We start from the raw sequence: 23,315 nt of genomic DNA, 5'->3' as shown, positions 1-23,315 counted from the left end.
AACCCTGCAACACCTCCAAACTAATAGTAAAAAACCCTGCAACACCTCTAAACTAATAGTAAAAAACCCTGCAACACCTCTAAACTAATAGTAAAAAACCAAGCAACACCTCCAAACTAATAGTAAAAAACCAAGCAACACCTCTAAACTAATAGTAAATAACCCTGCAACACCTCCAAACTAATAAGCAACACCTCCAAACTAATAGTAAAAAACTAAGCAACACCTCTAAACTAATAGTAAAAAACCCTGCAACACCTCTAAACTAATAGTAAAAAACCCTGCAACACCTACAAACTAATAGTAAAAAACCCTGCAACACCTCCAAACTAGTACTCAGTAAAAAAAAACTGCAACACCTCTAAAATAATAGTAAAAAACCCTGCAACACCTCTAAACTAATAGTAAAAAACCAAGCAACACCTCCAAACTAATGGTAAAAACCCCCTGCAACACCTCTAAACTAATAGTAAAAAACCAAGCAACACCTCTAAACTAATAGTAAAAAACCCTGCAACACCTCCAAACCAGTACTCAGTAAATAACCCTGCTACACCTCCAAACTAATAAGCAACACCTCCAAACTAATAGTAAAAAACTAAGCAACACCTCTAAACTAATAGTAAAAAACCCTGCAACACCTACAAACTAATAGTAAAAAACCCTGCAACACCTCCAAACTAGTACTCAGTAAAAAAAAACTGCAACACCTCTAAAATAATAGTAAAAAACCCTGCAACACCTCTAAACTAATAGTAAAAAACCAAGCAACACCACTAAACTAATAGTAAAAAACCCTGCAACACCTCCAAACTAATAGTAAAAAACCCTGCAACACCTCTAAACTAATAGTAAAAAACCCTGCAACACCTCTAAACTAATAATAAAAAACCCTGCAACACCTCCAAACTAATAGTCAAGAACCCTGCAACACCTCCAAACTAATAGTCAAGAACCCTGCAACACCTCTAAACTAATAGTCAAGAACCCTGCAACACCTCCAAACTAATAGTCAAGAACCCTGCAACACCTCCAAACTAATAGTCAAGAACCCTGCAACACCTCTAAACTAATAGTAAAAAACCCTGCAACACCTCCAAACTAATAGTAAAAAACCCTGCAACACCTCTAAACTAATAGTAAAAAACCCTGCAACACCTCTAAACTAATAGTAAAAAACCCTGCAACACCTCTAAACTAATAGTAAAAAACCCTGCAACACCTCTAAACTAATAGTAAAAACCCTGCAACACCTCCAAACTAATAGTAAAAAACCCTGCAACACCTCCAAACTAATAGTAAAAAAAAACTGCAACACCTCCAAACTAATAGTAAAAAAAAACTGCAACACCTCTAAACTAATAGTAAAAAACCCTGCAACACCTCCAAACTAATAGTAAAAAACCCTGCAACACCTCTAAACTAATAGTAAAAACCCTGCAAAAAACCCTGCAACACCTCAACACCTCTAAACTAATAGTAAAAACCCTGCAACACCTCTAAACTAATAGTAAAAAAAAAAAACCCTGCAACACCTCTAAACTAATAGTAAAAAACCCTGCAACACCTCTAAACTAATAGTAAAAACCCTGCAACACCTCTAAACTAATAGTAAAAACCCTGCAACACCTCTAAACTAATAGTAAAAAACCCTGCAACACCTCTAAACTAATAGTAAAAAACCCTGCAACACCTCTAAACTAATAGTAAAAAACCCTGCAACACCTCTAAACTAATAGTAAAAAACCCTGCAACACCTCTAAACTAATAGTAAAAAACCCTGCAACACCTCTAAACTAATAGTAAAAAAAAACCCTGCAACACCTCTAAACTAATAGTAAAAAACCCTGCAACACCTCTAAACTAATAGTAAAAAACCCTGCAACACCTCCAAACTAATAGTAAAAAACCCTGCAACACCTCTAAACTAATAGTAAAAAACCCTGCAACACCTCCAAACTAATAGTCAAGAACCCTGCAACACCTCTAAACGAATAGTCAAGAACCCTGCAACACCTCCAAACTAATAGTCAAGAACCCTGCAACACCTCCAAACTAATTGTACAAAAAAAGAACTGCAACACCTCTAAACTAATAGTAAAAAACCCTGCAACACCTCCAAACTAATAGTAAAAAACCCTGCAACACCTCTAAACTAATAGTAAAAAACCCTGCAACACCTCTAAACTAATAGTAAAAAACCCTGCAACACCTCTAAACTAATAGTAAAAACCCTGCAACACCTCTAAACTAATAGTAAAAACCCTGCAACACCTCTAAACTAATAGTAAAAACCCTGCAACACCTCTAAACTAATAGTAAAAAACCCTGCAACACCTCTAAACTAATAGTAAAAAACCCTGCAACACCTCTAAACTAATAGTAAAAACCCTGCAACACCTCCAAACTAATAGAAAAACCCTGCAACACCTCTAAACTAATAGTAAAAAACCCTGCAACACCTCCAAACTAATAGTCAAAAACCCTGCAACACCTCTAAACTAATAGTAAAAACCCTGCAACACCTCCAAACTAATAGTAATAAGCAACACCTCCAAACTAATAGTAAAAACCCTGCAACACCTCAAACTAATAGTAAAAACCCTGCAACACCTCTAAACTAATAGTAAAAAACCCTGCAACACCTACAAACTAATAGTAAAAACCCTGCAACACCTCCAAACTAATAGTAAAAAAAAAACTGCAACACCTCTAAAACTAATAGTAAAAAAACCCTGCAACACCTCTAAACTAATAGTAAAAAACCCTGCAACACCTCCAAACTAATAGTAAAAACCCTGCAACACCTCTAAACTAATAGTCAAAAAACCTCTAAACTAATAGTAAAAAACCCTGCAACACCTCTAAACTAATAGTAAAAAAACCCTGCAACACCTCCAAACTAATAGTAAATAGTCAAAAACCCTGCAACACCTCCAAACTAATAGTCAAAAACCTCCAAACTAGTAAAAAGCAACACCTCCAAACTAATAGTAAAAAACTAAGCAACACCTCTAAACTAATAGTAAAAAACCCTGCAACACCTCAAACTAATAGTAAAAACCCTGCAACACCTCCAAACTAGTACTCAGTAAAAAAAAACTGCAACACCTCTAAAATAATAGTAAAAAACCCTGCAACACCTCTAAACTAATAGTAAAAAACCAAGCAACACCACTAAACTAATAGTAAAAAACCCTGCAACACCTCCAAACTAATAGTAAAAAACCCTGCAACACCTCTAAACTAATAGTAAAAAACCCTGCAACACCTCTAAACTAATAGTAAAAAACCCTGCAACACCTCCAAACTAATAGTCAAGAACCCTGCAACACCTCCAAACTAATAGTCAAGAACCCTGCAACACCTCTAAACGAATAGTCAAGAACCCTGCAACACCTCCAAACTAATAGTCAAGAACCCTGCAACACCTCCAAACTAATTGTACAAAAAAAGAACTGCAACACCTCTAAACTAATAGTAAAACACCCTGCAACACCTCCAAACTAATAGTAAAAAACCCTGCAACACCTCTAAACTAATAGTAAAAAACCCTGCAACACCTCTAAACTAATAGTAAAAAACCCTGCAACACCTCTAAACTAATAGTAAAAAACCCTGCAACACCTCTAAACTAATAGTAAAAAACCCTGCAACACCTCTAAACTAATAGTAAAAAACCCTGCAACACCTCTAAACTAATAGTAAAAAACCCTGCAACACCTCCAAACTAATAGTAAAAAACCCTGCAACACCTCCAAACTAATAGTAAAAAACCCTGCAACACCTCTAAACTAATAGTAAAACACCCTAAACTAATAGTAAAAACCCTGCAACACCTCTAAACTAATAGTAAAAAACCCTGCAACACCTCTAAACTAATAGTAAAAAACCCTGCAACACCTCTAAACTAATAGTAAAAAACCCTGCAACACCCTAAACTAATAGTAAAAAACCCTGCAACACCTCTAAACTAATAGTAAAAACCCTGCAACACCTCTAAACTAATAGTAAAAAACCCTGCAACACCTCTAAACTAATAGTAAAAAACCCTGCAACACCTCTAAACTAATAGTAAAAAACCCTGCAACACCTCTAAACTAATAGTAAAAACCCTGCAACACCTCCAAACTAATAGTGCAACACCTCCAAACAAAAAAAAAACTGCAACACCTCTAAACTAATAGTAAAAAACCCTGCAACACCTCTAAACTAATAGTAAAAACCCTGCAACACCTCCAAACTAATAGTAAAAAAAACCAAGCAACACCTCTAAACTAATAGTAAAAACCCTGCAACACCTCCAAACTAATAGCAACACCTCTAAACTAATAGTAAAAAACCCTGCAACACCTCTAAACTAATAGTAAAAAACCCTGCAACACCTCCAAACTAATAGTAAAAACCCTGCAACACCTCCAAACTAATAGTAAAAAAAAACTGCAACACCTCTAAACTAATAGTAAAAAACCCTGCAACACCTCCAAACTAATAGTAAAAAACCCTGCAACACCTCCAAACTAATAGTAAAAAACCCTGCAACACCTCTAAACTAATAGTAAAAAACCTGCAACACCTCTAAACTAATAGTAAAAAACCCTGCAACACCTCCAAACCAGTACTAGTAAATAAACACCTCCAAACTGCAACACCTCCAAACTAATAGTAAAAACCCTGCAACACCTCTAAACTAATAGTAAAAAACCCTGCAACACCTCCAAACTAATAGTAAAAAACCCTGCAACACCTCCAAACTAGTACTCAGTAAAAAAAAAAACTGCAACACCTCTAAACTAATAGTAAAAAACCCTGCAACACCTCTAAACTAATAGTAAAAAACCCTGCAACACCTCTAAACTAATAGTAAAAAACCCTGCAACACCTCCAAACTAGTACTCAGTAAAAAAAAAACTGCAACACCTCTAAACTAATAAAAAAACCCTGCAACACCTCTAAACTAATAAAAAACCCTGCAACACCTCCAAAATAAAACCCTGCAACACCTCCAAACTAATAGTCAAGAACCCTGCAACACCTCCAAACTAATAGTCAAGAACCCTGCAACACCTCTAAACGAATAGTCAAGAACCCTGCAACACCTCCAAACTAATAGTCAAGAACCCTGCAACACCTCCAAACTAATTGTACAAAAAAAGAACTGCAACACCTCTAAACTAATAGTAAAACACCCTGCAACACCTCCAAACTAATAGTAAAAAACCCTGCAACACCTCTAAACTAATAGTAAAAAACCCTGCAACACCTCTAAACTAATAGTAAAAACCCTGCAACACCTCTAAACTAATAGTAAAAAACCCTGCAACACCTCTAAACTAATAGTAAAAACCCTGCAACACCTCTAAACTAATAGTAAAAAACCCTGCAACACCTCTAAACTAATAGTAAAAAACCCTGCAACACCTCTAAACTAATAGTAAAAAAACCCTGCAACACCTCTAAACTAATAGTAAAAAACCCTGCAACACCTCTAAACTAATAGTAAAAAACCCTGCAACACCTCCAAACTAATAGTAAAAAACCCTGCAACACCTCTAAACTAATAGTAAAAAACCCTGCAACACCTCCAAACTAATAGTAAAAAACCCTGCAACACCTCTAAACTAATAGTAAAAAACCCTGCAACACCTCCAAACTAGTACTCAGTAAAAAAAAAACTGCAACACCTCTAAACTAATAGTAAAAAAAAACTGCAACACCTCTAAACTAATAGTAAAAAAAACTGAAACACCTCTAAACTAATAGTCAAGAACCCTGCAACACCTCCAAACTAATTGTACAAAAAAAGAACTGCAACACCTCTAAACTAATAGTAAAAAAAAACTGCAACACCTCTAAACTAATAGTAAAAAAAAACTGCAACACCTCTAAACTAATAGTAAAAAAAACTGAAACACCTCTAAACTAATAGTCAAGAACCCTGCAACACCTCCAAACTAATTGTACAAAAAGAACTGCAACACCTCTAAACTAATAGTAAAGAATCCTGCAACACCTCTAAACTAATAGTAAAACACCCTGCAACACCTCCAAACTAATAGTAAAAAACCCTGCAACACCTCTAAACTAATAGTAAAAAACCCTGCAACACCTCCAAACTAATAGTAAAAAACCCTGCAACACCTCTAAACTAATAGTAAAAAACCCTGCAACACCTCTAAACTAATAGTAAAAACCCTGCAACACCTCTAAACTAATAGTAAAAAAAACCCTGCAACACCTCTAAACTAATAGTAAAAACCCTGCAACACCTCTAAACTAATAGTAAAAACCCTGCAACACCTCTAAACTAATAGTAAAAAACCCTGCAACACCTCTAAACTAATAGTAAAAACCCTGCAACACCTCTAAACTAATAGTAAAAACCCTGCAACACCTCTAAACTAATAGTAAAAAACCCTGCAACACCTCTAAACTAATAGTAAAAAACCCTGCAACACCTCTAAACTAATAGTAAAAAACCCTGCAACACCTCCAAACTAGTACTCAGTAAAAAAAAAACTGCAACACCTCTAAACTAATAGTAAAAAACCCTGCAACACCTCTAAACTAATAGTAAAAAAAAACTGAAACACCTCTAAACTAATAGTAAAAAACCCTGCAACACCTCTAAACTAATAGTAAAAAAAAACTGAAACACCTCTAAACTAATATTCAAGAACCCTGCAACACCTCCAAACTAATAGTAAAGAACCCTGCAACACCTCCAAACTAATAGTAAAAGAACCCTGCAACACCTCCAAACTAATAGTCAAGAACCCTGCAACACCTCCAAACTAATAGTCAAGAACCCTGCAACACCTCTAAACTAATAGTCAAGAACCCTGCAACACCTCCAAACTAATAGTCAAGAACCCTGCAACACCTCTAAACTAATAGTCAAGAACCCTGCAACACCTCCAAACTAATAAAGAACCCTGCAACACCTCCAAACTCTAAACTAATAGTAAAAAACCCTGCAACACCTCCAAACTAATAGTAAAAAAACCCTGCAACACCTCTAAACTAATAGTAAAAACCCTGCAACACCTCTAAACTAATAGTAAAAACCCTGCAACACCTCTAAACTAATAGTAAAAAACCCTGCAACACCTCTAAACTAATAGTAAAAAACCCTGCAACACCTCTAAACTAATAGTAAAAAACCCTGCAACACCTCTAAACTAATAGTAAAAAACCCTGCAACACCTACAAACTAATAGTCAAGAACCCTGCAACACCTCTAAACTAATAGTAAAAAACCCTGCAACACCTACAAACTAATAGTAAAAAACCCTGCAACACCTACAAACTAATAGTCAAGAACCCTGCAACACCTCTAAACGAATAGTCAAGAACCCTGCAACACCTCCAAACTAATAGTCAAGAACCCTGCAACACCTCTAAACTAATAGTAAAAAACCCTGCAACACCTACAAACTAATAGTCAAGAACCCTGCAACACCTCTAAACGAATAGTCAAGAACCCTGCAACACCTCCAAACTAATAGTCAAGAACCCTGCAACACCTCCAAACTAATAGTCAAGAACCCTGCAACACCTCTAAACTAATAGTCAAGAACCCTGCAACACCTCCAAACTAATAGTCAAGAACCCTGCAACACCTCTAAAGTCTAAAAAAAGAACTGCAACACCTCTAAACTAATTGTACAAAAAAAGAACTGCAACACCTCCAAACTAATAGTCAAGAACCCTGCAACACCTCCAAACTAATTGTACAAAAAAAGAACTGCAACACCTCTAAACTAATAGTAAAGAATCCTGCAACACCTCCAAACCAGTACATTCAGTACTTGGTTCAGTGGAGCAACAATAACACCAGAAAACAACAGCACTATTGACAGAATGAAAAAGCTTTGATCCAGGGATGAGCTCCTGTATGATTATGTTGATATAGAGCTGAAATACAGGCTTCCTGGGAGACAGACTACAGGTAAGACTTTCTTTCAGTCACTTCTGGACAAAGAATAACAATACTAATAACTCATTTAAACTACCTTTCAATAATGAGTTATATATGATGCACTGGAGGCATACATACATTTATATTCACTCATATGGATCATCAGCCATTATGAATGAATCAAGTGTTATAATGCATTGTACCACCAATGTCCATCCAACACATTCCTAAAAGGAGCTATGAGCTGTTATGGATTTTATTCCAGCAATGCTTATAAAGTCTATGTTACGGGGTGATATAACTACGGTGCTATAAATGAATCTACTGTGGATGTTTCATAGAAATCGTTGCCACAGAATGCAACATTAATAGAAAAACCCTTTGTTAAAACAAAACCATCATTAGTATGCTACTGGAGAAGAGAGGACATCACACAAGTCTCAGTGGCCTTATTAGCACCTTATTGGCCAATTAGTCTGGAAGATATCAATATGTGTATTTTATCAATGAGAAATGGGGGTGGCTGGGGGATAGGCGGTTCCAACCAACCATTATCTGCTGTGTAAAATCTTCTTCTGTATCATTGTGACGTAACACTGTTTGGATTTAACAGCAGAGTATGTAAATGGTGAGAATCTTTCACCCACACACACACACACACACACACACACACACACACACACAACCACAACCTCACGTACACACACAACCACACAACCATACACACACACACACAACAGCCATTATGAATGAAGACTGTTATTTTATCAAATCAATTCTGTAATTATTATTACGTGATTAAACTAATCAGGGCACCAAGGAAAATCTTCAGATTACAAAGTTATAATTTTTCTAATATAACTTTTCAGATATTTTAATATCTGATCAATTAGTCTTCTAATTAATGAATTGTTCTTTACCTCACGTTAGTCTCATTCCAAACGTCGTAAGTTGTTGGTTATCTGCACTATGAGTCATCCATACATCAATTGTCTTACTTTACTAACTAAATAATCACAGAAATGCATAACAAACAAACAAAAGTAGATATGGTTACAAGGAAATGATGGAGGATGTGCCCTAGTGGGCTAAACCGATATGACGGTTTGGTAGACAAAGGGACTGAGAAGGCCGGGAAAGACAAAACACACTACACAGTTGATAATTATAATAATTGAAATGCTAATCCTTTGCACACGAACGCTCAGTCATTCGGGAATAATTGCAATCAGTATATATATTTACGCTCAGTGTGTCGTCATGATCTCTTTTGGAATCGTCCGTCTTTCTGTTGGAAAGTTCATCTGAACTTCTCTTTGCGTCCCTGGAGTCTTCGTGGTTAGAATGGATACTTCAGAGTTCCATTCATAAATGTTCTTATAGAATAGATGTTTCGGCGGATGTCGGTCTTCGCATTCAATGGTACATAATTCCTAGCTGCAGACTAGTAGTTAGTATTGAAGAGTTGCTCTTATTCTGTCGGTACTGATAGTCTCAGAGTTTAAACACGTGGTATAGTTAAGAATTCAGCAACCATTACAACCTAAGCCTGTCCTGAGGTTTTTCTGGTCTCTACTCAAACCTTAGCTCCCTCAGCTGACCGAGGTAGGCATGGTCTAAAGAGGATTTCTCCAGGTGGGGGTTTTATTCAGAACTGTGGAAAAGCTGTCCCATGACACCAGATCGATGTCTGTGCTCACGGGGTCGGCTGTCCCATGACACCAGATCGATGTCTGTGCTCACGGGGTCGGCTGTCCCATGACGCCAGATCGATGTCTGTGCTCACAGGGTCGGCTGTCCCATGACACCAGATCGATGTCTGTGCTCACGGGGTCGGCTGTCCCATGACACCAGATCGATGTCTGTGCTCACGGGGTCGGCTGTCCCATGAAGCCAGATCGATGTCTGTGCTCACGGGGTCGGCTGTCCCATGAAGCCAGATCAATGTCTGTGCTCACGGGGTCGGCTGTCCCATGACACCAGATCAATGTCTGTGCTCACGGGGTCGGCTGTCCCATGACACCAGATCGATGTCTGTGCTCACGGGGTCGGCTGTCCCATGACACCAGATCGATGTCTGTGCTCACGGGGTCGGCTGTCCCATGACACCAGATCGATGTCTGTGCTCACGGGGGCGGGCCAATGACTTAGTGAAACTTTAAACAGAAATACAATTCTCTCACATTAAAGGTTTAAAATCACATTACACCACTTCACAAATAGTTTCATCTTTACTCATTTATTTTATACAATAATTAGATGCAAGCCTCAGAACGGAGGCTCCTGTATAAACAGAGTTATGGTAATGTGGCTGTATTGTCTTTCCTGAGGTCACAATCATAAAACAAAATGGACCGGTCGTACCTGGATTCTCCACCGACCGGTTACACATTCTCCAAAACATGGATATTGTTCAGTTCTCAAGTTCTGTGATGTAGAAGAAGTTCATTTGTTCTACTGTGAAACTCTCTCTCTATACTGCCTGGCCATGAGGAGAGTCTCCTCTAGGAATTTACGACCTGAGATAACAGAACCTGGGTGTAAGAGGGAGAGAGGGGGAAGGCACTCGCTATACCCAAAGAGGGCCACGTCATAACACTACACACACACGTGCACCCGCATAGCCACACGCACAAGCACACACACATCATCAACAAACACAGGGTGTGTGTGGTAATGCCAGAATATTGGTTATGGCAGATGGAGGAAGCTAAAGCTAATTCCTAACAGCCATTGTTGATTGGCAATAACATTGAATTATATTGTATTCTACACAAACACACACAGACACACAAACACACACACATCTCTCTTTCATACAACCCCACAGCCATAGTGATCTGATGAACACCAACTCTTCACTCAAGCCACTCCTTTAAACACACACTCACACTAACCCCACAACCAAAACACACCCTCCACCATTGTTGGTAAAAGTACTCAATTCTCATACTTGAGTAAAAGTAATGATAGCTTAATAGAAAATGACTCAAGTAAAAGTGAAAGTCACCAAGTAAAATACTATTTGAGTAAAAGTCTAAAAGTATTTAGTTTTAAACATGCTTAAGTATCAAAAGTAAAAGTATAAATCATTTCAAATTCCTTATATTAAGCAAACCAGGCAGCAAAACAGACGGCACCATTTTCTAGTTTTTTATTTATTTAAGAATAGCCAGGGGCACACTCCAGCACTCAGACACAATTTACAAATGAAGCATGTGTGTTTAGTGAGTCCCCCAGATTAGAAGCAGTAGGATGACCAGGGATGATCTCTTGATACGTGTGTGAATTGGACCGTTTTCCTGTCCTGCTAAGCATTTAAAAGTACTTTTGGATGTCAGGGAAAATGTAAGGAGTAAAAAGTACATTACTTTATTTTGGAATGTAGTGGAGTAAAAGTAAAAGTTGTCAAATATAAATAGTACAGTACAGATACCCAAAAAAACTACTTAAGTAGTACTTTAAAGTATTTTTTACTTAAGTACTTTATACCACTGCCCTCCACCACCCAAAGCCCCCTCTCCCCCCTCCATCAGTTTCATGTATGACTACTAATGCCTGACTATAACCAATCCTGCTGTAGTAGCAGAGTTAGTGGCTCACCTCCGGCCTGTTCCTCTCCTGCCTGGCCTGTCTCTTTAAAACAATGAGGACAGTATTGTCAGCTCATTTGTCAGCTCCCAGCTCCCAGCTCCCAGCGTACACACACACACACACACACACACACACACACACATGCTCGCGAGCACATGCACAAGAGAAAGACACAAGTGGAGTTGTGAGAGCATGGGTGCAGGGAAGGAGCGTCAGGTACAGGGACGTTTCAAAGGAAACCGGTATCTGGGGTAAAGGAAAGTATACAATGTACCCAAAAGTGATGAGTGCAACCAAGGTGAGTTTGAATTGGAACAAGCTAAACGGATGTTCTAAATCAACATTCCCTTAAGGAGAACAGAGTGCAGATAGCTCCATTCTCCTTGTTTCATTGTGTGCTCTCATTTCACCTACAGTATATAACCAGCCCCTTTCTTATGCAAACACCAACACTGCCATTAAAGAGATATTGCACACAAACTACAGCATTAGTTAGTATCTTACCCTCAAAGTTATCTATGAGCCATACACTACTTTCAATATAATGCATCTAACTAATGTTGTAATATGTGAAAACTATCCCTTTAATCAACATAAACATTTAGAAGACCCAGGGGCCTTCCAGACATCCAGAAAGCCTGGGACCTAGAGTAGTCACCCTGCCCAAGGAGGGCTCCCTCACCGTGGACAGGCAGCTCCTCTGCTCCCTGATGACAGCGCAGCAGCCCAGGAAGCCCGTGACCATGACCAGGGCCCCGGCCAGGATGAGGATGTAGGCGGACACGGCGAAGGTGCTGGAGGCCAGCAGGCTCAGGTAATCACTCTTGTCTATCAGGGTCCAGATGCCCACGCCCATCACCGCCGCTCCACCAACCTGAGGAGAGAGACAGGTTGATGTCATGTGTTCCCATATGTTTGTTTTGGCTTTACATGTTTCATGCCAATCTAATTGAATTCAATTGAATTGAGGAAGAGAGAGAGAGAGAGTAGGAACAGTGACAGGAGGGGTGTGAGGGGGGAGAGTGTTGGCTGTCAACAAGTGAGTCAGAGAGGGAAAGGGGAGACAAAGACCAAGAGAGGGAGAAAGAGACAGAAAAACAAAGAGAGGGAGAAAGAGAGATAGAAAAACAAAGAGGAGGATGACAGAGAGAGAGAGAGAGAGAGAGAGAGAGAGAGAGAGAGAACGCAGTGTCAATAAAGTGAGTCAGAGAGGAAGGGGATATGCACAAAAACAGTGAGAGAAAAAGAAAGGAAGCGAAAAAGAGAGAGAAAGGAATAGAAAAAAAGAGAAAGGAATAGAAAGAGAGAGAAAGGAATTGAAAGAGAGAGAAAGGAAGCGAAAGAGAGAGAGAAAGGAATAGAAAGAGAGAGAGAAAGGAATAGAAAGAGAGAGAGAAAGGAATTGAAAGAGAGAGAGAAAGGAATAGAAAGAGAGAGAAAGGAAGCGAAAGAGAGAAAGGAATAGAAAGAGAGAGAGAGGAAGTGAAAAGAGAGACATAAATGAAGAGAAAAAGAGAGAGAGAAAGGAAGAGAAAAAGAGAGAGAAAGGAAGAGAAAATGAGAGAGAGAAAGGAAGAGAAAGAGAGAGAGAAAGGAAGAGAAAAGAGAGAGAAAGGAAGAGAAAAGAGAGAGAGAAAGAGAGAAAGGAAGAGAAAAAGAGAGAGAGAAAGAGAGAAAGGAAGAGAAAAAGAGAGAAAGGAAGAGAAAAAGAGAGAGAGAAAGGGAAGAGAAAAGAGAGAGAGAAAGAGAGAAAGGAAGAGAAAAAGAGAGAAAAAGGAAGAGAAAAAGAGAGAGAGAAAGGGAAGAGAAAAGAGAGAGAGAAAGAGAGAAAGGAAGAGAAAAAGAGAGAAAAAGGAAGAGAAAAGAGAGAGAAAGAGAGAAAGGAAGAGAAAAGAGAGAGAAAGGAAGAGAAAAGAGAGAGAAAGGAAGAGAAAAGAGAGAGAGAAAGGAAGAGAAAAGAGAGAGAGAAAGGAAGAGAAAAGAGAGAGAGAAAGGAAGAGAAAAGAGAGAGAGAAAGGAAGAGAAAAGAGAGAGAGAAAGAGAGAAAGGAAGAGAAAAAGAGAGAGAGAAAGGAAGGAAGAGAAAAGAGAGAGAGAAAGGAAGAGAAAAAGAGAGACATAAATGAAGAAGAAAAAGAGAGAGAGAAAGGAAGAGAAAAAGAGAGAGAAAGGAAGAGAAAAAAGAGAGAGAAAGGAAGAGAAAGGAGAGAGAGAAAGAAAGAGAAAAAGAGAGAGAAAGAGAGAAAGGAAGAGAAAAAGAGAGAGAGAAAGGAAGAGAAAAGAAAGAGAAAGGAAGAGAAAAGAGAGAGAGAAAGGAAGAAAAAAAGAGAGAGAGAAAGGGAAGAGAAAAGAGAGAGAGAAAGGAAGAGAAAAGAGAGAGAAAGGAAGAGAAAAGAGAGAGAAAGGAAGAAAAAAAGAGAGAGAGAAAGGGAAGAGAAAAGAGAGAGAGAAAGGAAGAGAAAAGAGAGAGAAAGGAAGAAAAAAAGAGAGAGAGAAAGAGAGAAAGGAATAGAAAAAGAGAGAGAAATGAAGAGAAAAAGAGAGAGAGAAAGAGAAAAAGAGAGAGAAAGAGAGAAAGGAAGAGAAAAAGAGAGAGAGAAAGGAAGAGAAAAGAGAGAGAAAGGAAGAGAAAAGAGAGAGAGAAAGGAAGAGAAAAAGAGAGACATAAATGAAGAGAAAAAGAGAGAGAGAAAGGAAGAGAAAAAGAGAGAGAGAAAGGAAGAGAGAAAGAGAGAGAGAAAGGGAAGAGAAAAGAGAGAGAAAGGAAGAGAAAAGAGAGAGAGAAAGGAAGAGAAAGGAGAGAGAGAAAGAAAGAGAGAAAGAGAGAAAGGAAGAGAAAAAGGGAGAGAGAAAGGAAGAGAAAAGAGAGAGAGAAAGGAAGAAAAAAAGAGAGAGAGAAAGGGAAGAGAAAAGAGAGAGAGAAAGGAAGAGAAAAGAGAGAGAAAGGAAGAGAAAAGAGAGAGAGAAATGAAGAAAAAAAGAGAGAGATAAAGGGAAGAGAAAAGAGAGAGAGAAAGGAAGAGAAAAGAGAGAGAGAAAGGAAGAAAAAAAGAGAGAGAGAAAGGGAAGAGAAAAGAGAGAGAGAAAGAGAGAAAGGAAGAGAAAAAGAGAGAGAAAGGAAGAGAAAAAGAGAGAGAGAAAGAAAGAGAAAAAGAGAGAGAAAGGAAGAGAAAAAGAGAGAGAAAGGAAGAAAAAAAGAGAGAGAGAAAGGGAAGAGAAAAAGAGAGAGAGAAAGGAAGAGAAAAAAGAGAGAGAGAAAGAGAGAAAGGAAGAGAAAAAGAGAGAGAGAAAGGAAGAGAAAAAAGAGAGAGAGAAAGAGAGAAAGGAAGAGAAAAAGAGAGAGAGAAAGGAAGAGAGAAAGAGAGACATAAATGAAGAGAAAAGAGAGAGAGAAAGAGAGAAAGGAAGAGAGAAAGAGAGAGAGAAAGGAAGAGAAAAAAGAGAGAGAGAAAGAGAGAAAGGAAGAGAAAAAGAGAGAGAGAAAGGAAGAGAGAAAGAGAGACATAAATGAAGAGAAAAGAGAGAGAGAAAGAGAGAAAGGAAGAGAGAAAGAGAGAGAGAAAGGAAGAGAAAAAGAGAGAGAGAAAGGAAGAGAAAAAAGAGAGAGAGAAAGAGAGAAAGGAAGAGAAAAAGAGAGAGAGAAAGGAAGAGAGAAAGAGAGACATAAATGAAGAGAAAAGAGAGAGAGAAAGAGAGAAAGGAAGAGAGAAAGAGAGAGAGAAAGGAAGAAAAAAAGAGAGAGAGGAAGGAAGAGAAAAGAGAGAGAGAAAGGAAGAGAAAAGAGAGAGAGAAAGGAAGAGAAAAGAGAGAGAGAAAGGAAGAGAAAAGAGAGAGAGAAAGGAAGAAAAAAAGAGAGAGAAAGGAATAGAAAAGAGAGAGAAAGAGAGAAAGGAAGAGAGAAAGAGAGAGAGAAAGGAAGAAAAAAAGAGAGAGGAAGGAAGAGAAAAGAGAGAGAGAAAGGAAGAAAAAAAGAGAGAGAAAGGAATAGAAAAGAGAGAGAGAAAGAGAGAAAGGAAGAGAAAAAGAGAGAAAGAAGAGAAAAGAGAGAGAAAGAAGAGGAAGAGAGAAAGAGAGAGAGAAAAAGGAAGAGAAAAGAGAGAGAGAAAGAGAGAAAGGAAGAGAAAAAGAGAGAGAGAAAGGAAGAGAGAAAGAGAGACATAAATGAAGAGAAAAAGAGAGAGAGAAAGGAAGAGAAAAAGAGAGAGAAAAAGAGAAAGGAAGAGAAAAGAGAGAGAAAAAGAGAAAGGAAGAGAAAAAGAGAGAGAAAGGAAGAGAAAAGAGAGAGAAAGAGAGAAAGGAAGAGAAAAGAGAGAGAAAGAGAGAAAGGAAGAGAAAAAGAGAGAGAAAGGAAGAGAAAAGAGAGAGAAAAAGAGAAAGGAAGAGAAAAGAGAGAGAAAGAGAGAAAGGAAGAGAAAAGAGAGAGAGAGAGAAAGGAAGAGAAAAGAGAGAGAAAGAGAGAAAGGAAGAGAAAAAGAGAAAGAGAAAGGAAGAGAAAAGAGAGAGAAAAGAGAAAAGAGAGAGAGAAAAAGAGAAAAGAGAGAGAAGAGAGAAAGGAAGAGAAAAAGAGAGAGAGAAAGGAAGAGAGAAAGAGAGACATAAATGAAGAGAAAAAGAGAGAGAGAAAGGAAGAGAAAAAGAGAGAGAGAAAGAGAGAAATGAAGAGAATAGAGAGACATAAATGAAGAGAAATAGAGAGAGAGAGAAAGGAAGAGAAAAAGAGAGAGAGAAAGGAAGAGAAAAAAGAGAGACATAAATGAAGAGAAAAAGAGAGAGAGAAAGGAAGAGAGCAGAGTTACAAAAAAGGAGAGAGAGCCAAGCTGAGCCAGAGTGGAGTGATTTGTTTCCATAAACAATGGTGGCCACATCAGAGGAGTGACGTGGCGATGCCATTAATCTGTTTTCCCCATCTCTGTCATCTATGACACACCCGGACGTGCAGGAAATCCCAGGGAGAGTTGCTCCTATTCAGCCTTCCATCCCTTTCCTCCTCCTTTACACGCCAAGCCCCTACTCCCAAACAACAAGCACTGCTGCTACAGATGTAGGATCTTAATGTGATCCCCCTGTTGCAGAACTTCCCTGCAATGCAGGAAATGTCAAACATGAAGCGTATTTTAGGTTTAAAAAGGCTTCTGACGTTTGTCATTTCCACTGGAAAATGTATCAACCCCTATAAAAATGTCCATTAATTATAATTTGCATAATAACTCACATGTCCTGTTGCTGCAGGATTATTGGATTATTTTCCTTCTGTAGCAAACTGGCTCAAATTCAGATCTGACATCTGTAGTGCTAAAACACCATGCCATGGGAAAACGTGATAGTTTAAAGGAATGGGCAACTCTGGAGTATTAGTATGAGGTATCTTTGGGTGCAGAGTTACAATATAGAGAAACAGGGAGGCTGGGGCTGTGGCCGTTGGGGAAAGTGGGAGGCATTACTGTTATGCAATGTGGGGTTTGAAGGGAAGTCATTAGGTTAGTGTGAAATGTAAAGCGAGAGATATAGAAGAGAGCCTGTTTGAATCTGATCCCTTCCTCTGTAGACAGAGAACAACTGTTTTCAGGCCCAGCAGAACATAGCTTTAATAGTTAACTGTGTTATTAAACATTAAACGTACACCAGCTGCCAGGGGCCAGGTTTGATCCACAGCCCATCGGTTCAACACCGACAGGCCATAAATATTAGAGCACACTGGACCAAGTCCATTTCTTTGCGCTCCTAAATGTAATCTCCCACTCCATTTCTCTGTCATGTTTTTTCTCTCCCTCTGTGTCTCTTTTTCCTCACTCTGTAACTCTCTCCCTCTCGTTCCTCACCGTAACTCTTTCCCTCTCGTTCCTCACCGTAACTCTCACCCTCTCGTTCCTCACCGTAACTCTCTCTCTGATTCTCTCTCTCTCTCTCTCTCTCTCGGCTAAGAAAGAGCAACACAAGAAGTCACACAAGAAGTCTAACTTTGATGTAAAAACCTGTCAAATATCATTCTTCCCTGTGCATGCCTTTGTGAACGTTAACCCAATTCACTCTCTCCCTGAGTCCCCTCTTAAATAAATCAACTATGAACCTGTCACTGGAAGAAAACTATTGTTTCTGTGTACTAGAGGTTTAATACAGCCTGATCCCAGATCTGTTTTGTGCTGTAAAGCCAACTCACAGTCTTTCCCAACACAAAAAGATCTGACCAGGCCAGTTTACCAGGCCATCTTACCAGGCTAGATTGCTACTCACCCAGAAGAGAAAGTTGAAGACAAACAGGAGGGCTTGCTAATTTGCTATAGCCTGATCCCAGATCTGTTTGTCATGTATAGCAAACTCCTATGACCAACTCCCATGGTTGTTGGCTACTGCAGCACAAACAGATGCAGGGTAGCTTGCTAGTGCTACTCACCCAGAAGAGGACATTAAAGACGAAGAGGAGGTACTTGAGGCAGACGGTCATCCAGTCACCCTGGTCGTCTTTATACACGGCCGTCATCTCCCCTCCACAGCTCTGGACAGACGGGGCACAAAACTTCAACTGGCAGTTCTGAATCTGAAGTACTTGACTGTTATCATTACAGTCAGCAGGGTTGAAAACAGGGTAGAAAACCCCAAGCAGCAGTTCTCACAGACTTTCTGTTCTCACAAGATTCTCCAAAGTTTGAAGAATATTCGAAGAACAGGGTACAAAAAATCAGGCCAGGAGTTCTGAGTACTTGACAGTTCACATAGCATTTCAAGTGGCTGAAAAACGGTCTAACAACATAGAAAATGTAAACCGGTTAATCTAATGCAAATTAAGACATACAATGTGGGGACATTTTGAGGACAATAACACATCACACAAGGTATGACATGAGCAGAAACAATCACCCAAATCACAGTCAGTCAAAGTGTTGTTGGTTACTTCCTTCTGCACGATAACTAGCAACTGTAGCCTTGTAGCACACCAGACAAGGGACATGGACTATCCTCACACTCTGTGAACACCCTGTAGCCTTGTAGCACACCAGACAAGGGACATGGACTATCCTCACACTCTGTGAACATCCTGTAGCCTTGTAGCACACCAGACAAGGGACATGGACTATCCTCACACTCTGTGAACATCCTGTAGCCTTGTAGCACACCAGACAAGGGACATGGACTATCCTCACACTCTGTGAACACCCTGTAGCCTTGTAGCACACCAGACAAGGGACATGGACTATCCTCACACTCTGTGAACACCCTGTAGCCTCGTAGCACACCAGACAAGGGACATGGACTATCCTCACACTCTGTGAACACCCTGTAGCCTTGTAGCACACCAGACAAGGGACATGGACTATCCTCACACTCTGTGAACACCCTGTAGCCTTGTAGCACACCAGACAAGGGACATGGACTATCCTCACACTCTGTGAACACCCTGTGAAGAGGTGTTGGGTGTTATAACAAAAGCCAAAACAAAGGTATTTGTGGAGACATGCACACGCACATGCACACACACAATCCAATTAAATAGAGGGAGAAAGATGCTGCTGTAACGGATGTGAAAAGGCTAGCTAGTTAGCGGTGTTCACACTAAATAGCGTTTCAAATCAAATCAAATCAAATTGTATTTGTCACATACACATGGTTAGCAGATGTTAATGTGAGTGTAGCGAAATGCTTGTGCTTCTAGTTCCGACAATGCAGTAATAACCAACAAGTAATCTAACTAACAATTCCAAAACTACTGTCTTATACACAGTGTAAGGGGATAAAGAATATGTACATAAAGATATATGAATGAGTGATGGTACAGAGCAGCATAGGCAAGATACAGTAGATGGTATCGAGTACAGTATATACATATGAGATGAGTATGTAAACAAAGTGGCATAGTTAAAGTGTCTAGTGATACATGTATTACATAAGGATGCAGTAGATGATATAGAGTACAGTATATACGTATGCATATGAGATGAATAATGTAGGGTATGTAAACATTATATTAGGTAGCATTGTTTAAAGTGGCTAGTGATATATTTTACATCATTTCCCATCAATTCCCATTATTAAAGTGGCTGGAGTTGAGTCAGTGTCAGTGTGTTGGCAGCAGCCACTCAATGTTAGTGGTGGCTGTTTAACAGTCTGATGGCCTTGAGATAGAAGCTGTTTTTCAGTCTCTCGGTCCCAGCTTTGATGCACCTGTACTGACCTCGCCTTCTGGATGATAGCGGGGTGAACAGGCAGTGGCTCGGGTGGTTGTTGTCCTTGATGATATTTATGGCCTTCCTGTAACATCGGGTGGTGTAGGTGTCCTGGAGGGCAGGTAGTTTGCCCCCGGTGATGCGTTGTGCAGACCTCACTACCCTCTGGAGAGCCTTACGATTGTGGGCGGAGAAGTTGCCGTACCAGGCGGTGATACAGCCCGCCAGGATGCTCTCGATTGTGCATCTGTAGAAGTTTGTGAGTGCTTTTGGTGACAAGCCAAATTTCTTCAGCCTCCTGAGGTTGAAGAGGTGCTGCTACGCCTTCTTCACGATGCTGTCTGTGTGAGTGGACCAATTCAGTTTGTCTGTGATGTGTATGCCGAGGAACTTAAAACTTAAAACTTGACCACACACTGTGTAAGAGTCAGTACTTCTAGATGCTGCTGACCACACACTGTGTAAGAGGCAGTACTTCTAGATGCTGCTGACCACACACTGTGTAAGAGGCAGTACTTCTAGATGCTGCTGACCACACACTGTGTAAGAGGCAGTACTTCTAGATGCTGCTGACCACACACTGTGTAAGAGGCAGTACTTCTAGATGCTGCTGACCACACACTGTGTAAGAGGCAGTACTTCTAGATGCTGCTGACCACACACTGTGTAAGAGGCAGTACTTCTAGATGCTGCTGACCACACACTGTGTAAGAGTCAGTACTTCTAGATGCTGCTGACCACACATATCCAATAACAGCAACAGGTAAATAAATAATTCACAGAAGTGGACTTGACTAGAAAGACATAAATCATTCATTAAGCACACACTTGCAGCACTTTAAATAAAAGGTGAGCACTTAAGCCTGCCACATTGATCTGCCAATCAACAGACAGCAACAAATGCCACTGCAAGCCTTTGGAGACTTCTCTCAGTTCTATCTCAAGCTAATAACAGTGTGTGTGTGTGTGTGTGTGTGTGTGTGTGTGTGTGTGTGTGTGTGTGTGTGTGTGTGTGTGTGTGTCCATCCTCCCATGAGAAAATATGGCAAGCTGCTAATTATAGATTAGCCACATTGATGCCTAGGAGGAGTTTAGCTCATGCCATTACAGCCCAACTATACACATTGCAGTAACACATCTGCAAAAATGGCTTTGTCTATCAGCTGGACTAGAACTAAACCCTAAACTGCATCAAAACGGTTTTGTTTTCTTGGTATCTGTATCTTTAATTGTGCTGGTATGTGTTTATAGGCTACTGTTGGAACACCTAAAGCTCCCTTCTATTCTATTTTACACTGTTTGTTTTATATATTCTACTCTTTTCTGTATTCATTCTATTCTACTCTTGGGGAAAATACAGTGATTATAATCTATTAGATTTTGATATTCTACTGTTTGTATTATATACTCATGCTCTACTCAGCTCTTGTCCTATTCTATTCTATTCTATTCTAGGGGAGTTCTTTGTGAAGTTGCTGGCTCAAACGTTATTCAGCACAATGGGTGTACTGTGTGTACTGCTCCTTCAAACCAGTGGCTTTGGGCTATAGGGAGTTCCAGTACACAGGGAATGGGTTGAACTGTCTGAACATGCATTATCAAAGCGCACAAGCTGTGAAATGTGACTTACAGGCTACCGGTATGTCGTTCACTGGTTGAAAACAAACGAGCTGAAAGTTTTGTCCTCGGACTAATAAATCCGTTACTGTGTAACTTTGATGGGACAGACAAGAAACAGAAACAGAACATTCTAGAATATTCTTTGGACAGAATGTTTCACAAGTAGGCTACCTATGCAACCAGCCAGGCCAGCCGGCCAGCGACATGTAGCCTGTAATATTATATCAACGATAACATGGTACATGCAATCACATTTAGGCTACCCACCCTGTGTTAACATATGTGATGGATGTATGTTTACGGGCACTTGTACGACCAGAAGGCAGGCAGGGTCCGCGAAATCAATTTTCCCCAGCATAAAAAAATCCATGAAGAGATGAGTGCTTGATAAACTTCATTTCAGAGAAGGCATCCCCACCGTCAATATGAAAATCTAAATTACCATAGACCATCACGTTTGTCTATCTACGTAGCGTCAATTTCGCTCGCTGATCAGTGGAATAGGCTGGACGTTGGTTTTCAGACTCACTTTTAACGTTCTGACTGTCTACAAAACCGAATAAGGAAACCGGTGCCTATGCACTAGACAATATTTTCAAAACATAAAAAATATGATTTCATTATTAATTTCCCATAACGTCTTGCTACATTTGGAGGCCATGGACACTGAGCAGGTTTCCCTATCAAAACATCGCACACTGGATGCACTTGCATTGAGCTGCGTGTAGCAGACAGTTCACGAAATTGCTTATATTTTTAGGATGCATCTCAATTTAGGAAAGTAGCCTTAATTACCTCACTCACCAAATGCACGGCTTGCTTCTGAGGGAAAACGGACAAATAGCCGTCTCGTTATTGTAGCATAGGCTATGTGATTCAATCAAGCTTGTTGCTTCCCTAGCGTCCAGTCCGTGGAGAAGAATGAGGGGTCATTATGGGGTGAAAAGGAAATGAATGAAACTACCCGCCCCCATTGGATTGGATACTATTGAAGCCGCAGTGCAACTGTTACAGTGCATTGGCCTATAGGCATATACAATGTAACAGGCGGTTATTACATTGTTTTTCTGTGTTTATTCACACAAGTGCAAGTCTAGTAAGTTTGTTACATATTGTCTTGTTTTGAGTCTTGTTTGGTGATAATATCCAATGAATCAAGTGCACCCTGTAGATGAGGTTTATGGGGTTTAAAAAATACACATTCTGGGAAAATGTGTTGTTATTTACCCAAGCAAAGTGTGGACTGATGCAAATCATTTCATTTGACACCTCATGCGGTTAGTGCTTATTTTAGAGACTGATCGGTGGTAATTTGAGGTTTAAAAAACACTTCACGTCATCCATTCTGATCAAGTGGTCAACAAGGAGGCGCGGGCGGTTCTATCAACAACAGCTCCCTCTTCATTATGCAAACTAGTCTGCCTGTTGATGAAGTAGCCGGCTCTCCGAACCCAACAGGCTAAGTTTAATTTGGTATTTCAACAGAGAGCAGAACATCATTGATTTGACTGGCGTGGTCAATTATTTTAAGAATGCTGAAAGTGAAAATGAGTTTGGGTCACACAATGAATACAAAGATGACGTCGAAAAACAAATCGGAGGTAACAGCAGTATGATTGGAAATAATGGTGTTTTTCTGCAGGGGGAGTTCAGGTCGAAGCAAACCTCCCCAAGCACAAATGAACATTCCTAGGCCTCAGCATGGCTGTGGGTTCTACATGACAATTACAGGGCACATGGAAATATGTTGTGGTTTTGGAGAAAGTGACACATAAGATTATAATTCAGGTGTGTATGTGAGGGAAATAGTTTGGGTGAGAGGCCTCCAGTTGAATAGCTAGGGCAATTGGGAAATAATTGCCCAAATGTCATTGTGTCAGATTTGTGAGCCTTTAATCTTTCCCAAATATGAATTGATTGAAAAACAATAGAGAGGGCCTATCATAATTGTTTATGGCTACAAGCCTATTGATCCTAGACTGGTTCCAGATCTGTCTGTGATGTCTTGTAAACGAGGTCATT

At 39.7% G+C, this 23,315-nt stretch overlaps 1 protein-coding gene across 3 annotated transcripts in view; it reads right to left on the bottom strand.

Annotated features, from left to right (window-relative positions):
* tspan11 (tetraspanin 11) overlaps positions 1-22,213 on the bottom strand; it is a 47,961-nt gene extending 25,748 nt beyond the window's left edge. For 2 of the 3 annotated variants that reach the window (XM_065021493.1, XM_065021495.1), the window contains exons 1-3: positions 22,089-22,213; positions 17,906-18,007; positions 12,198-12,389 (exon numbers count right to left, since the gene is read on the bottom strand). In XM_065021493.1, coding sequence (XP_064877565.1) covers positions 12,198-12,389; positions 17,906-17,992 — 279 coding nt within the window. In that variant the 5' untranslated portion in view covers positions 17,993-18,007; positions 22,089-22,213. The remainder of the gene's footprint in view (positions 1-12,197; positions 12,390-17,905; positions 18,008-22,088) is intronic. The other variant, XM_065021494.1, reaches the window with a different exon arrangement.
* Between the last annotated feature and the right edge of the window lie 1,102 nt (positions 22,214-23,315).

Source organism: Oncorhynchus nerka, linkage group LG8 (assembly GCF_034236695.1).
Source record: "Oncorhynchus nerka isolate Pitt River linkage group LG8, Oner_Uvic_2.0, whole genome shotgun sequence".
NCBI classification, from domain to species: Eukaryota; Metazoa; Chordata; class Actinopteri; order Salmoniformes; family Salmonidae; genus Oncorhynchus; species Oncorhynchus nerka.
This window is presented reverse-complemented; position numbering and strand designations above follow the sequence as displayed.